A 17,147-nucleotide genomic window follows, 5' to 3' on the forward strand; every position below is an offset into this window, starting at 1 on the left:
GCCACCCTCATCGCCACTAGGTAGGATCTAACATGTATCCTAACCCGTGTTCGGTCAGGTTCGGTTCGGCTGGCCCTCCAACATCTCTCTAGGCATCTTTTCCGACGTTTCATCTCTCTCAGCTCCCCGGTAAACCAGGGAGCCAATCGAGATCTACGTCGGGTCAGAGGCCGCAAAGGCACGACTCGGTCCAATGCTGTAAGTTGTAGTCCCGCCTTAGGCATGAAAGCTGGCTGGGTGACTTTGGGCCAATCACCAGGAGACGGTGAGTTCTAGTCCTGCTGTAGGTATGAAAGTCAGTTGGGTGACTTTGGGCCGATCACCAGGAGATGTTGAGTTCTAGTCCTGCCATAGGCATGAAAGCCAGCTGGGTGACTTTGAGCCAATCACCAGGAGATGATGAGTTCTAGTCCTGCCATAGGCATGAAAGCCAGCTGGGTGACTTTGAGCCAATCACCAGGAGACAGTGAGTTCTAGTCCCACCTTAGGCCCTAAAGCCGGCTGGGTGACTTTGGGCCAATCACCAGGAGACGATGACTTCTAGTCCCATTATAGGCATGAAAGCCAGCTGGGTGACTTTGGGCCAATCACCAGGAGACAGTGAGTTCTAGTCCCGCCTTAGGCCCTAAATCAGGCTGGGTGACTTTGGGCCAATCACCAGGAGACTGTGAATTCTAGTTTTGCCTTAGGCACGACAGCTGGCTGGGTGACTTTGGGTCTCTCTCGCAGGCTAACCCACCTCGCAGGATTGTTGTGGGGAAAATAGGAGGAGGAAGGTGTTCGTCACTTTGAGTTATTTATAAAAATAAAAAAAGGCCGGATACAAACAAATAAATAAAATTATCGCAATCCATATCAGTTCATTGCCTCCCCTCTAATATTAATATTATTTCTCAGTCTGCGGTTTTGTAATCTTCCTTGCAACCGTTGCAAATCCTGCAACTATGGAAAAGCCTTTGTGTTATAAAAATACATGGATATAAAAATACATGTCTATGCAGTCCAGATGTAATAGAAAGATTAAAGAACAGATTAATTGTATACGCCTATTGTATGGACCCTTCCCGTCGTTCCTATCCCATTTTAATTTATTTTAATTTTTTTGAAATTTTTAAAATCTGTGTCTTCTAATCAGTTTCGGCTCTCGGCAACTTTCTCCTGCAGTTTGCTTAGCAGTGTTTCTCAGAACGGGGTTTGCCAATGCCTCCATCCTAGGGCAGAGATAAAGTGGCTGGCTTTGTGCTTAAGGCAGGACTAGAATTCAGCGTCTCCCACTTTCTCACCACTCCCGGAAGCGCCTGAACCACTACCCCAAACGGGCTTTCAATTTTTGTAACGCAGGCCAACTGGGACCTGCCACTTGGTTGTTAAACAAAACAGTCCTTAAGTGAAACCACAACTGTGTTTACGATCTTGCTTCAGCTCTCCTTGGCTTTACAGACCCGTGAAAGTCATAAATGTGAGGACTGGTTGCAAAATTGGTTTGTTTTTTTCTCGTCATAAACGTGAATAGTTGCTCAGAATTATTTTTGTTAGGAATAACAGGCGCTAATTATGAGAGAGATTGCAGATATCTAATACTACACATATTAACGGCAGCAAGACTTGTATTTGCCCAACATTGGAAAAATGAAAATTTACCAGCTGAAGAAGTACTAATTAAGAAAATGCTAGAGTGCACTTATTATCATATGTGGCGGCTAATAAAGACTTGGTTGGAGGAAATATTGGGACTGAAGATAGATTCCAGATCAGAATTGTTTTTACTGGGAATGATAGATGGGAAGTTTAACAAGGGAGAGACATATCTAATGTTGCATATCATAACAGCAGCAAGGTTGGTGTATGCCCAGAACTGGAAAAACGAAAATTCCCCGGTGGAGAGCGAATTAATTACATTTTTTTTGATATGTGCAGAGATGGATAGATTATCCTTAGAAATTAAAGACAAGGATGAAACAGAGTATTACGAAGTTTGGGATAAGATGTACTATTGGTTAGACTCGAGGAGAAAAAGTCAGAACAGAGAAAGCTCGTCTAGAAGAGAGAAAGTGTAGATTTCCAACCTCAAAGTGAGCGTAAGATAGAGATTAGAATATGAAATAAGAATGGAAATGGAATTTTTGTTATAAACAGACGTAAATATGTATGTAAATATATAAATAGTATAAAATGCAATATGTAAATGGTATAAAAGATCAATTAATAGGGAGATATATGATATATGGTATAGTATGTATGGCAAAATAACAGCCAGAAAAGTCACACTGTGTTCAACCTGTTTTTAAATGTTTACTTAATAAAAATTTAAAAAAGAAAAGAAAAAAGAAAATGCTAGTGTGTGCAGAAATGGATAGATTGACTTTAAAGATAAAAAAGAAAGAAGACTCAGTGTACTTTAGAAGATGGGATAATTTCTATCAATGGCTAGAAAGACGAGTCAGAGAGAAAGGAATGTGATATGCAATTTTGAATATATATTAGCAAGAAGAAGGCTACTGAGTGATGAATTAACATATTGTTTATGATAATTAACTATATCTATTATTGTTAGTTAAATACATGTACCCAGACATTATGCTGTTTGCTAAATATTGAAAATGTTATTCAGAAAAACCTCAACCCCAACCCCAACCCCAATCCTAATCCCAACCCTAACCCTATGAAAACTAATAAAATCTATATTAAAAAAATTAAACGTGAATAGTTGCTAAATGAGGCAGTTGTTAAACGAGGACTACCTTACGTTTCCACTGTGCTAGGTTTTACTGCTGCCTTGTCTGTGTCTTACAATATACTTTGCTAATTTAAAAAACAACAACAACAGAATGAGGAGGAAAATATGTTGGGAGGGGAAAATCCCCCTCTAAAGGAAAGGGATGGGGAAAAAAACAGGTTCTTCTGGAATAAATTTTGCATTTCGGGGAAGCAAAGACTTAATGGGGTGACTTAATCAAAGGGCCTGCATTATGTTAAGAACCAAGCTGACTTAGCCTGGATCTGGCTTTGATGTATCCCTCACGTAGACACACACACAATGCAGATTTTCATACATCAGCCTGGGAGGGCGGCTTTTGCTAACTTGGAGCGCCTCAAGTTCCAAAACGGATTATCGCATTTAGCTGAGCATCACTGAAGTCTTAATAACGCTTCCTGGTTGAGCCTCTTGACTCATTTTGAGTCCTGAGAAATAATGCTAAGAAGGCAGAATCACGATCAGAGCGATGTTTTGTAACAGGCACAAAAAGTGGGGTGTTTTTGTCACGGATGCTTATTTACATCTATAGAGGAGAATATCTCTAGTTTGGGGTTGAACTGTGGGGTCTCTGGGGCTCTCTGAGTGAGCTTGGTTGTTTCCTTCTAGATATTTCATTACGCAGCCAGGTAACGTCATCAGTCCTAGAAGGGGGGAGGAGGAGGAGGAGGAGGAGGAGGAGGAGGAGGAGGAGGAGGAGGAGGACTGAAGGATCCTTGATACTCTGAGTTTGGCTCTTATCTTGCAGACATTTAATTACCCAAATAGGTAACATCTTCAGTGCTAGGAGGAGGAGGAGGAGGAGGACTGAAGGATCCTTGATACTCTTGAGTTTGGCTCTTTTCTTGCAGACATTTAATTACCCAAATAGGTAACATCTTCAGTCCTAGAAGGGAGGAGGAGGAGGAGGAGGACTGAAGGATCCTTGATACTCTGAGTTTGGCTCTTTTCTTGCAGACATTTAATTACCCAAATAGGTAACATCTTCAGTGCTAGAAAGGAGTGGGGTTTTTCCTCCCTGTTTAGATACCTAATTTGCCCTTGTAAACAACAGAAAGAAAATAACACTCCCTCTAACACAGAGCAAGCCACTTGAATATAAACACAGGAAACCCCCTGGTCTGCAAAAAAAACCCCCGACCAAGCTCAGAGAATACCAAACATCCCACAGTCTTCCTTCTCCTCCTCTTCTTCCTCCTCTCCAAACACCTCACTTCCTTCTAGCACTGATGACGTTACCTAGTTGGGTCATGAAACGTCGGCAAGAAAACCACCAAGCCCAGTGAGCACCGAGGACCCATTTCAACCCTGAGCTGCAAATATTCTCCTTTTTTTGTTACCGTATTTTGCACCAGCTAAGCCCCTGAACAGTCTTCAAGGGCAGCCCCATGCGGACTGTTAATTTTCAAGCTAATTTCTCTGCCAGAATTTATTTTCTCTGTTCTGCGAAGCAAGTGGCCAAACAGGATTTCGAGTTGGAAACGTGCCTCTGCCCTTTAAAAGGAAGTGGGGCAAACACTCTTAGCCAAAGAGGGGACGGCCCTGTCAGAAATGGCAAAATGGATTGCTTTTAATTAGTCTTAGGAAATTAACGCAGGAGTTCCCTTGTAAAAAGTCTACATCTGCCACCTAGTGCACTACACTGAACGAGGTGCAAATTTCAATTCTAGAATTAATTATCTCCAGGCTGGATATTCTGAAGAACTGAGATCCCACTCCAGAAACTTAAAAAGAAGGCACAAAATGGCACCTATTAAACAGACGATTCTTTAATTATTTTACTTCTATCTATGTCTGCTTCTAGTTGTTTTAACCTTACCCATCGTATACAAGTCCTCGACTTATCAACAGTTTGCTTAGTGACTGTTCAAAGTTACAACAGCACTGAAAAAAGTGACTTATGACCATTTTTCACACTTACGACCGTTGTGGCATCCCTGTGGTCACATGATCAAAATTCAGATGCTGACTCATATTTATGATGGTTGCAGTGTCCCAGATCATGTGATCCCCTTTTGCAACCTTATTACAAGCAAAGTCAATGGAGGAGCCAGATTCACTTAAGAACTATATTACTAATTTTACTGTGGTGATTCACTTAACAACTGTGGCAAAAAAGGTCATAAAATGGGGCAAAATTCAATTCACAAATGACTCACTTAACAACATAAATTTTGGGCTCAATTGCCATCGTCAGCTGAGGACAACATGCATCTGTTTTGTGACATTGGGCGTGCTTCAATATTCTGCCACTAAAATTTTGATACATGCATTTTGCAAAACTTCTAAGTCTTAAATGGAAACAATTACAGCTTTCCTAGATTTTCAGGAGCCCTTATGGAATTTACATCCTCTTCAAAGTACATCTGAAGGATCCAGATTTTGTGCATTCTTCCCACTGGAAGTTGCTACCTGAAAAATAACCTGGTTGCCTCTTTTTTGAGATCCTGAGAGAAAATTCAGTCAAGGATGGAGAAGACAAGAGGTCAATTTCTAAAAAGCTGCAAGTGCAAGTGGTCCTCGTCTTACGACCATGTTTAGGACAGCCAGGAAGGTTCTGTTACATTCCTAACTTTTAATCGTAAAATTATTCATTTTTGAAAGTTTTATTTATTGATTAAATTGTACACCACTCATAACTCCTCCGCGAAGGAGGTTAAAAAGTTGGATGAATGGATGGATAGGTGGATGGACGGATAGATAGATGATGAATAGAGGATAGTTAGATAGCTGGCTGGCTGGATAGCAAGCTAGATGATAAATAGATGATAGATAGATAGATAGATAGATAGATAGATAGATAGATAGATAGATAGATAGATGGATGGATGGATGGATGGATGGATGGATGGATGGATGGATGGATGGATGGAAGGATGGATGGATGGATGGATAGCAAGCTAGAGATAGATAGATAGATAGATAGATAGATAGATAGATAGATAGATAGATAGATAGATAGATGACAGATGGATGGATAGCAAGCTGGAAGATAGACAGACAGACAGACAGATAGATAGACAGACAGATAGCTGGATGGATGGATAGCAAGCTAGATGATAAATAGATAGATAGATAGATAGATAGATAGATAGATAGACAGACAGACAGACAGACAGACAGACAGACAGACAGACAGACAGACAGACAGACAGACAGACAGATGGATGCAAATGGCGATCACATAACCCTGGGAAGCTGCAATTCTGTCAAATACACACTTATTGCCAAGTGCCCAAATTTTGATCATGTGACCAAGGGAACGCTGCAATGGTCATAAGTGCGAGAACCGGTCATAAGTCACTTTCTTCGGTGCCTTTGTAACATTGAAGGGTCACTAAACAAATGCTGATGAGTCGAGGACTGCCTGTACACGACTGAAAATGCACAATGCCTTGCCTGACCTCAGAGAGAGGTGAGCAGGGAGGGGGAAATATGGGGGGGGGAAGGGAGAACCCCATCCTTTTGCTACCTCTTCAGGTTACACCCTGGTCAGGTAAACAAGTGTGTGCAGAAATATCCAGGCGCCTGCTCAGGTGTGGTCTGTCAGGATGTGTTTGACAAATGTGGCAAAGAAGTCATCAGCTCCACCTCACCTGCCGCCTTTCTCCCCAGGCCTCCAAAACCATTTAGCCAAAACACCCAACCTTCAGCAGCAAATACAGGGAGTCCTCAACTTACGACTGAGGCTTCTGTTGCTAGACAATGCCATCTTCTAGTCCAACCGCCCGCTCAAACTGGAGACCTTATACCATCCAGGTGAAACGGTTGCCCCGTTTCTTCTTAAAAGAAAACTCCAATGATGGAGCACCCACAACTTCTGGAGGCAAGTCGTTCCACTGCTTAATTGTTCTCCCTGTCAGGAAGTTTCTCCTTAATTCCAGGTTGGATCAGTGATGGAGCACCCATAACTTCCGAAACTATGACCAGTTTTCCTGGAGAACATCTACAAATGCGATCACTAAGACTCAACAACAACTTGATGAAACATTATCAAGCCATTACTCTGAAGAAGCCCAAGGCCAGGAATAGGCAACCTTGGCTCTTTTAGGACTCGTGGACTTCAACTCCCAGAATTCCTGAGCCAGCCATGCTGAGGGAAAAAGGAGAGGTTTCCAAGCTGAGCCATGCAGGCTCAGGAATTCTGGGAGTTGAAGTCCACGGGTCATAAAAGAGCCAAGGTTGCCTACCCCTGGCCTAGTCAAAACCCAGTCTGCTATTTCTAGCTACTAAGGTCCAGGAATTCCTCGACTTACAGCAGTTCATTTAATGACTGTTCAAAGTTACAACGGCACTGAAAAAAGCGACTTATGACTGTTTTTCATACCTAACAACCGTTGCAGCATCCCGTGGTCACGTGATCAAAATTCAGAGGCTTGGCAACTGACTCGTATTTATGACGGTTGCAGTGTCCTGAGGTCACGTGATCCTCTTTAGCGGCCTTCTGACAAGCAAAGTCAGATTCACTTAAAACCGTGTTACTAACTTCTGCAGTGATTCATTTAACAACTGTGGCAAAAAAGGTCTTAAAATGGGGCAAAACTGACTTAGGAAATGTCTCGCTTAAAAACAGAAAACATGGGGCTCAATTGTGGTCATTAAGTCAAGGACTAATAACAGCACTGCAACCTAGAGAAGTTCGAAGATCCGTCTGCTCCAGGCCATCACCCAACCTGGCTGGAAAAATCCAGGAACGCTGGGCTGACCATCGTTGGAAATGAAACAAAACAATACCAAAACAAAAAAAAATCCAGCAAGCCTAAACTTACTGTATATCCAACAATGGGTGTGTTACCTTAGTAAATTCATTATGTTGGACACAAAAGGATCAGGATGGTCTTTAAGCTGCCATATTAATCGCATTACCACCACCTGCCCCGCAGCCCAGATCAGTTGACAAAATCCTTTACAACAAGGTGTTAAGAAAGCAGAAACGATTCATCCCTGCGTTTGCAACGCAGCTTTTCGTCTTTTGTGTCTTTGGAGACACATCTTGGGGAAAGGTTTTCCACCACCGCCGTTGAACCCTTGATCTACCAAAACAGGAATGGAAATTAAACCTCTCCCCTGCTCACCTTTGAGGTCACCGTTGAGGTTCACCAAAACTGGGCTGTTCTTCCAGTCAAAGGTGGCGAGCAGGTGAAGGAACCGAAGGAAGCCCACTTGGGGAGAGCTGGTGAGGAGGAAAAACAATTACAAGCAGGTGAGAGGTATTTATCTCAACACCAGGTTAAACAAAGCCACTAGCAACAAAGAAAAAGCATAAAAGCTTTGGGCTGCAGGTAGAAAAGCAAACACACAAATCCCAAGAGAAAACGGATTTACTCAGAAGTTTAAGGGGAGTGGGGGTCCACCGTACTTATTTCCTAGTTATTAAGTATCGTGAAACTGCAGTTGCTCCTTGCAAAAAAAAAATAAATCCAAAAGGGTTTAGCAGCCGCTTGTCACGCCAACAAAGGTTATTAAAAGGCTTAAGCTCGTGAGGTTGTGCCTTTCGATAAAATTTGTTAGCAGAAAAAAGTGTCACCAGTTTCCTAAGGATTTTTAGCCCCTCAAAATACCTCGAATTACAACAGTTTGTTTAGAGACGGTTTGAAGTTGCCACGGCACTGAAAAAAGTGACTTTTAACCGTCTTTCACACTTAGGAACCTTGTGATCAAAATTCAGATGCTTGGCAACTGGCGTGTACTTATGACGGTTGGGGTGTCCCAAGGTCATGTGATCTCCTTGTGCGACTTTCTGACAAGCAAAGTCAATGGGAAAGCCAGATTCACTTAACAGCCATGTTGCTAATTTAGCAACAGCAGTGATTCACTTTGCAACGGTGGCAACAGAGGTCGTAAAACGGGGCAACATTCACTGAACCAATGTCTCGCTTGGCCACAGAAATTTTGGGCTCCATTGCGGTTGTAAGTCGAGGACCACCTATAATTAAATTTGTTAGGAGAAAAGGGGGTTACCTATTTCCTAAGAATTTTCAGCTACTATACGGTAATTAACAGAGTTTTCTTACTACAGTCATTAATTGCATTGGCCGATATGGAAAAGCGCAAAAGAGACTCCCTGCAGAGTACGGTGAGTCCTCGACTTACGACAATTGAGCCCCAAATTTCTGTCGTTAAGTGAGACATTTGCGAAACGGGTTTTGCCCAGTTTTACGACCTTTCTCGCCACAGTACTTAAGTGGGTCACTGCAGTTGATCAGTTAGTGACACGGTTGTTAAGCGAATCTGGCTTCCCCTTTGATTTTGCTTGTGAAAAGCTTGCAAAAGGCGATCACAGGACTTTGGGACACAGCAACAGTCACAAGTACGAGTCAGTTGCCAAGTATCTGAATGTTGATCCCGTGATCCTGGGGCTGCTACAAAGGTTCTAAGTGTGAAAAATGGTCGTAAGTCCCTTTTTCCCCAGTGCCTTTGTAATTTTGACTGGTCGTTAAATGAACTGTCGTAAGTCAGGGACTTCCTGCAATGTCAATTTTGCCCTTTGGTGGAAAGGTTTACCCAACAGCAGTTGCAACGGATTAGTTGTCTTTTTCATGTACTTGTCTGCTTTCGTCACCGTCTAGTCATAAATATTACGACTTCTAGAATTTTGTAACTGCAGAGAGATCAAAACAAACACGGCAGGAGAAAACTGTTGTTGTTTTGCAGACTGCAGTTTGCCTGTTTGTGAGACAGACTTGCTAGATAGGGCTACATCCAAATGGGATCAAAACCCATCAACAAATCTGTTTTAAGTCCTACTGATTTCACTGGGCCTGCTCTGCAGATTGTCCGGGATACAACATGGATGCAAAAGTTGGACTTTGAAGAAGCAATTTGAGACTTTGGGACTGGGCGGTTTTCTTGCAGACGTTTCAGTACCAAACTAGGCAACTTCATCACTGCTAGGAGGGGGTGGGGTTTGCAGAATAGAAAAGGAAAAGGAGGAGGAGAGGAAAAGGAGGAAGAGGAAGCGGAGGAAGAGGACTGGGGAGTCCTCGGAGCTCGCTGAGCTTGGTTGCTTTCCTGCAGACGTTTCATTACCAAACTAGGTAACGTCATCAGTGCTAAGAGGGACTGGGGTTTGCAGAATAGAGGAGGAGGTGATGGTGGAGGAGGAGGTAGGGGACGAAAGGGTGGGGGAAACGGTGGGGTCTTTGGTGCTGTCTGAGCTTGATTGCTTTCTTGCAGACATTTCATTAGCAAACTAGGTAACATCATCAGTGCTAGGAAGGACTAGGGTTTGCAGAGAGGAGGAGGAGGAGTAGGGCGGCGGCGGCCCTGGGTTCCTTGGTGCTCTCTGAGCTTGATTGCTTTCTTGCAGATATTTCATTACCCAACTAGATAACAACATCAGTGCTAGAAGGGACTGGGGTTGTGGAGCAGAGGTGTAGAAGGAGGAGAAGGGGGGGAAGGAGGAGAAGCAAAATGGAGGAAGAGAACTGTGGGATCCTTGGTGCTCTCTGAGCTCATCTGTTTTCTCGCAGACATTTCATTACCCAACTAAGTGACATCATCAATGCCATAGAATGAGACAGTCCATTATCAAACACTGGAACACAGGCCCCGCCGAACTCATTTACTTTTAAGTAGGCCTGTCTGAAATATTGATTAATAGCTATTTAGATCACGCCCAGACTCTGGGCAGTGAAGACTGGCTCATGACTTCATCGGGCTAAGACTGATTAAGGCAATGAATCGCTTGCCGCCAGTCTGTGATCACTTTTCCTTTCCCTTTTTCTCCTACTTTTTTCTTTCGTACATTTGTATTTTACATCCTAAACCTTTTGGGCACCAGGGACCGGTTCTGTGGAGAAAGATTTTCCACGGACCGGAGGGCGCCTGGTTTCATGTGGTGCCTGTTTGCGCGGCCCGGTTGCTGTTATGCCACAGACCGATGCCGGTCCACGGACCTGGGCTTGGGGACCCCTGTCCTAAACCAATAAAAAAAAATAGGTGTGGAAGAAAGGAATTCTGGGAGTTGAAGTCCAGAAGTCATCAAGAGGCCAGGGTTCCCCACCTCTGAAATATAATCAAAGAAACTCATCAGCCTAAGCGGCATATATCACACTAGCGGCTCACCTGGGTGCCGTGAACGGAGCTGGAGAGAGGAAAAGGAAGGCCGCTAATAAATCCACAGCCTCCTCCGCAAGGCTGTCGCTCAGCATCTGGGCGCTGATCCATCGCTTGGCGAGACGGCAGCTGCCGCTAAAAGCTGGATATTGTTGCTGGAGGCTGCGGGGAGGAAAGTAAAGGATCTTAAGAGTAGGATCAAGAGGAGCTGAAAGGCCCACGAGTCCTTGCTGGGAAGGATTTTGCTCTTGCCAGAAATGTGTTTCAAAATGAATTCCAGATAATCCCCGACTTATAACAGTTCATTTAGTGACCGTTCAAAGGCTGGATGAGCCCTTTATGGCTCAAAGGCAGCTTATGTGATTTATTTTATTTACGTAAATTGTTGTTGTTAGTTGCGAAGTCGTGTCCGACCCATCGCGACCCCATGGACAACGTTCCTCCAGGCCTTCCTGTCCTCTACCATCTTCTGGAGTCCATTGAAGCTCAGGCCTACTGCTTCAGGGACTCCCTCCAGCCACCTCATTCTCTGTCGTCCCCTTCTTCTATTGCCCTCAATCTTTCCCAGCCTTAGGCTCTTCTCCAGTGAGTCCTTCCTTCTCATTAGGAGGCCAAAGTACTTGAGTTTCAACTTCAGGATCTGGCCTTCTAAAGAGCAGTCGGGGTTGATCTCCTCTAGGACTGACCGGTTTGACCGACTTACAGTCCAGGGGACTCGCAGGAGTCTTCTCCAGCACCATAGTTCAAAGGCCTCAAGTCTTTGGCGCTCGGCCTTTCTTATTTACGTAAATAAATGTATGTAAATAATTCCACCCTGCTCTGCGGACCAAGTTAGTCAGTCTATTCAGGATTTCCTGTTATTTGGCAGATACTGGTCCATTGCTAGTTTAGCTGTAAATTATGGGCTCTACTGTGGTCGTACGTCGAGGATCATCTGTATATCTAAAATGGCAAAAATGTCCCCTGGGCTCATTGTCTACGGAGGTTCTCAGTCATCCAGGCCCTGCTTATCCCAAAGGGGCTTTTTTTCTCCGGAAAGGGACCTGGACTTTCTTGGGTTTGCTTAAAGAGCTTTCGCTTCTCGTCCAAGAGGCTTCTTCAGTTCTGACTGAATGGAGGAGGATGGAAGGATTTACACAGATAGTCCTCAGCTTACAACAGTTTGTTTAGTGACCGTTCAAAGTTACAACGGCACCGGAAAAAAGGGACTTATGATTGTTTTTCACACTCACATCCTTTGTGGCATTCCCCCGTGGTCACGTGATCAAAATTCAGATACTTGGGGACTGGCTCGTATTTATGACAGTCGCAGTGTCCCGGGGTCATGTGATCTCCTTTTGCGACCTTCGGACAAGGGGGAAGCCAGATTCACTTAACAACCACGTGATTAACTTAAGAATTGCAAGAATTGCATGTGGCAAGAAGAGTAATAACATGGGGGCAAAACCAACAACAGTCTCACTTAGCAGCAGAAATTATATGTTGTGGTTGTAAGTCAAGGACGACCTGTATTCTAACCCTCTGCAACTAGGGAAATGCAGCGGCCCAAAGAGGGAGGGGATGGACCTCAGGAGCTGAACCTTGGCCAGGAAGAGATTGATGGATGAAGCACCATCAAGGATAGGAGAAGGACCTGGCCCTTCTAATTCCTGAACTTGACCATCACACCGAAGGGATGACTCATGGAGAACTCGGAAGTGCTAAGGAACTTGGGACCTACAAAGACTTGTGGAGCTGAAGAAATGGAGGACTTCTCTTGGTGATCACAAAGGACCTTTTCCACCACAACCGCAGGAGAGCGGAGAGACCAAATATTGGATAGAAGGGGTTGAACAGCGGGGTCCTCTCCGAGCTTGGTGGTTTTCTTGCAGACGTTTCATGACCCAGCTAGATAGAATTATCTGGGCTAAAGAGAGTGGGGTTTGGCAGGAGGAAGAGGAGGAGGAGGAGAGGAGGAGGAGGGGGACTATGGGACCTATGGTACTCTCCAAGCTTGGTGGTTTTCTTGCAGACGACCCAGCTAGATAGAATTATCTGGGCCAGAGGTAGGCAACCTTGGCTCTTTCATGACTCGTGGACTTCAACTCCCAGAATTCCTGAGCAAGCCATGCTGGCTCAGGAATTCTGGGAGTTGAAGTCCACAAGTCATAAAAGAGCCAAGGTTGACTACCCCTGATCTGGGCTAAAGGGAGTGGGGTTTGCCAGGAGGAGGAGGAGGAGGAGGAGGAGGAGGAGGAGGAGGACAACGACTGTGGGGCCTATGGTACTCTCCGAGCTTGGTGGTTTTCTTGCAGATGTTTCATGACCCAGCTAGATAGAATTATCTGGGCTAAAGGGAGTGGGGTTTGACAGGAGGAGGAGGAGGAGGAGGAGGACTGTGGATCCTTATTGCTCTCTGTACTTGGTTGTTTCCTAGCAGACATTTCATGACCCAACTAGGGAACATCTTCAGTGTTATAAAGGAGTGAGGTTTGAGGAGGAGGAGAAGGAGTAGGAGTAGGAGTAGGAGTAGTAGTAGTAGTAGTAGGAGGAGGAGGAGGAGGAGGAGGAGGAGGAGGACCACCATGTGGGGCCTTGGATGCTCTCTGAGCTTGGGGGTCCTCTTGCAGACGTTTCATGACCCAACTAGCACAGATGACGTTCCCTAGTTGGGTAATGAAACGTCTACAAGAAAACCACCAAGCTGAAAGAGCACCCAATAGCCCCTTCTTCCCCCATTTCCCCTAAAAAGAACATTTATCCCCCTAAAAAGAGCACCAGAGGATCGGGCCCAACCGGAGCGCACTCTTCTCTCGTACCCGTGGAGCGAGCTAGTCAAGAAGGGCAAATGCAACGTCTCAAGTTCCAGCTGCTGAGACTCTGGACTCTCCTGGTACTTCAGCATCCCCTCCGGAGTGACCACCTCCTTCAGGATCTGGGGCTCTCGATGGTAGACCACTCGCAGGCGGAAGACGTAGCCATTCTACAGGAGGACCAAAAATGGAAATTACAACCAGGTCTAACTTATGTCCTTCCCGGCTTATCCAACCCAACCTGGAATACCCATTTCTAGGTAGTCCTCGACTTACGACGACAACTGAGCCCCCAAATTTCCATTGCTAAGCAAGAGTGTTGTTAAGTGAGTTTGGCCCCATTTTAATGACCATTCTTGCCGTAAGTGCTAAATGAATCATTGCAGTTGTTAAGTGGGTCACACAGTTGTTAAATGAATCCGGCTTCCCCACTGATTTTGCTCGCTGGAAGGTCGCAAAAGGGGACCATGTGACACACACACACACCGGGACACTGCGACCATTGTAAATGTGAGCCAGTCGCCAAGCGGCTGAAGGATGATCACGTGACCATGAGGCTGCAATGGGCATAAATTGCAAAAACTAGTCATAAGTCCTTTCTTTCTGTGCCGCTGGGACTACGAATGGTCACTAAATGGATGGTGGTAAGTTGAGGACTACCTATATTTTCTCCAAGGCTGGAAAAGAGATGGATAGAAGGAAGGAAGGGAGGGAGGGGAGGAAGGAAAAGAGGGAAGAGAAGGGAGGGAGAAAGGAAGGAAGGAAGGGAAAGAGAGGGAAGGGAAAGGAGGAAGGGAGGAAGGAAAAGAGAGGGAACGGAGGGTGGGAGGAAGGAAGGAAGAAAAGAGGGAAGAAGGGAAGAGAAAGGAGGAGGAAGAAAGGAAGGAAGGTAAAGAGAGGGAAGGGAAGGGAGGAAGAAAAAGAGAGGGAAGGGAGGGTGGGAGGGAGGAAGGAACGTAAAGAGAGGGAAGGGAGGAAGGAAAAAGAGGAAAGGGAAGAGAAGGAAGGAAGGAAAGAGGGAAGAAGGGAAGGGAGGGAGAAAAGAAGGAAGGTAAAAAGAGGGAAGGAAGGGAGGGTGGGAGGGAGGAAGGTAAAGAGGGAAGGGAGGAAGGAAAAAGAGGGAAGGGAGGAAGAGAGGGAGGAAGGAAGGAAAGAGGGAAGAGAAGGGAGGGAGAAAGGAAGGAAGGTAAAGAGAGGGAAGGGAAGGGAGGAAGGAAGGAAAAGAGGGAAGGGAGGGTGGGAAGGAGGAAGGAAGGTAGAGAGAGGGAAGGGAGGAAGGAAGAGAGAGGGAAGGGAAGGGAGGAAAGAAGGAAGGAAGGAAGGAAGGAAAGAGAGAAGAAGGGAAGAGGAGGGAGGGAGAAAGAAAGGAAGGAAGGAAGGAAGGAAGGAAGGAAGGAAGGAAGGAAGGAAGGCGCTCCAGGATTATTACCTTATGTATATCAGTGTAGGTGGCGGATGGCCGGCAGAGTAGATGGTGCTGCTCATTCAGGACTTCCGCTAGTTGTATCTGGAAAGCTGCTTTGATGCGCTGAATGGCCTCCTTGTTCCGCGGCCACTGACCGCTTCCCTCCATCTGGCAAATCACTGGAAGGAGGGAAGGAACACCACCAAGAGAGAGAGATCAATCCAAGAGCCACAGGGGGACCATCTACCAGCCCTGCTGAACCATCAAACCCAGGACCCCACATTCTCCTCTGCGTGGTGGACAGCTTGGCCACCGTCTCCCAAAGGCCAGCACCTCTGGGAACAGGAGCGGATGGGAGACCATCTCCGCTACCAGGGTTGAGATAGGGTTCTTGAGACCGGCAGCTTTTAATAGCCTTCTCCGCCGTGAATGTACAGGCAGTTCTCGAGTTATGTCTGTAATGGAGCCTGGCCATCCTAGATGTAAACTCATGACGGACGGTCATAAAACATGTTGCCTATGGAAATTCTCGATCCTCCAGGCCACGGTTGTCACAAAGGTGCTTTTTTTTTTCAAAAGGCAACTGGACTTTCTTGAGGTTTTTTTTTCTTTGAAAACGTTAAGACTTCTCATCCGAGAAAAAGTGAAGTCGCTTCAATGTGTTTGTTTTGTGGGATGGGGTTTTTTTTTGTTTGTTTGTTTCTTTTTGTTAAAAAGTTTTGGAGTTTTTGAATTTTAACTTTTGTTTTTTGAATAAAATAAAAATCGGGGGGAAAAGACGTTTTATGATCTATTGCTTGCTGTTTATATGTACACTGTGAGCTTCTGCACCAGAGACAAATTCCTTGTTTGTTCAGTCACACGGTCAAAAAAATATATATATATCAATTCAATTCAATTCTACTCTAAATTTTCTATATTCTATTCTATTTTTTTCTATTCTATTCCATTCCACTCCATATTCTATTCTATTCTAAATTTTCTATTGTATTATATTGTATTGTATTATATTCTATTCTATTCTACTCTAAATTTTCTATATTCTATTTTTTCTATTCTATTTTATTTCATTCCATTCCATTCCATTCCATATTCTATTCCATATTCTATTCTATTCTACTCAAAATTTTCTATATTCTATTCTATTTTCTTCTATTCTATTCTAAATTTTCTCCTATTGTATTATATTATATCGTATTGTATTATGTTCTATTCTCTTCTACTCTAAATTTTCTATATTCTATTCTTTTTTTTCTATTCTATTCCATTCCACTCCATATTCTATTCTATTCTACTCTAAATTTTCTATATTCTATTCTATTTTTTTCGATTCTATTCTAAATTTTCTCCTATTGTATTATATCGTATTGTATTATGTTCTATTCTCTTCTACTCTAAATTTTCTATATTCTGTTCTTTTTTTTCTATTCTATTCTATTCCACTCCATATTCTATTCCAGCGATGGCGAACCTTTTAGAGACCGAGTGCCCAAACTGCAACCCAAAACCCACTTATGCATCATTGGGTGCCGGGTGGGTGGGGCCCATTGGCTGGGCGTGGCCCATTGGGTGGGCGTGGCTGCGGTGGTAACGGCAGACTGGGTGGGACTAAAAAGTTTAATCAATCAATTCCAACTTTGCAAGATCTTTTTTTTCCTGGGAGAAGTTGAAATTGACTGGTTGATTGAACTTTTTTTTTTTTGACACGGCGGTGGAGACCTAAAGTGAAAAGGTTTTATAAAACCCAGCTGAAGGCCTAGGACTGGGGTGACGGCGCGGGTGCCCACAGAGAGAGCTCTGAGTGCCGCCTCTGGCACCCGTGCCATAGGTTCGCCACCACTGTTCTATTCTATTCTACTCTAAATTTTCTATATTCTATTCTATTTTTTTTTATTCTATTCTAAATTTTCTATTGTATTATATTGTATTGTATTATATTATGTTCTATTCTATTCTACTCTAAATTTTCTATATTCTATTCTATTCTATTTTTTTCTATTCTATTCTACCGTATTTTTCGCTCTATAAGACGCACTTTTTCCCCAAAAAAAGATGGGGGAAAATGTCTGTGCGTCTTATGGAGCGAATGCCGCCTACCGACCGCGCCGCCGCGGCCTCCCGAACGCCCGCCGCGGCC

At 44.3% G+C, this 17,147-nt stretch overlaps 1 protein-coding gene across 1 annotated transcript in view; it reads right to left on the bottom strand.

Annotated features, from left to right (window-relative positions):
* Nucleotides 1-17,147, bottom strand: part of NOL6 (nucleolar protein 6) — an 85,294-nt gene that overhangs the window by 29,580 nt on the left and 38,567 nt on the right. Inside the window, exons 17-20 of the mRNA XM_015812508.1 lie at nucleotides 15,035-15,189; nucleotides 13,612-13,775; nucleotides 10,823-10,975; nucleotides 7,831-7,928 (exon numbers count right to left, since the gene is read on the bottom strand). Coding sequence (XP_015667994.1) covers nucleotides 7,831-7,928; nucleotides 10,823-10,975; nucleotides 13,612-13,775; nucleotides 15,035-15,189 — 570 coding nt within the window. The remainder of the gene's footprint in view (nucleotides 1-7,830; nucleotides 7,929-10,822; nucleotides 10,976-13,611; nucleotides 13,776-15,034; nucleotides 15,190-17,147) is intronic.

The sequence above is a fragment of the Protobothrops mucrosquamatus genome, unplaced genomic scaffold (genome assembly GCF_001527695.2).
Source record: "Protobothrops mucrosquamatus isolate PMUCROS unplaced genomic scaffold, P.Mucros_1.0 scaffold_61, whole genome shotgun sequence".
Classification (NCBI taxonomy): Eukaryota; Metazoa; Chordata; class Lepidosauria; order Squamata; family Viperidae; genus Protobothrops; species Protobothrops mucrosquamatus.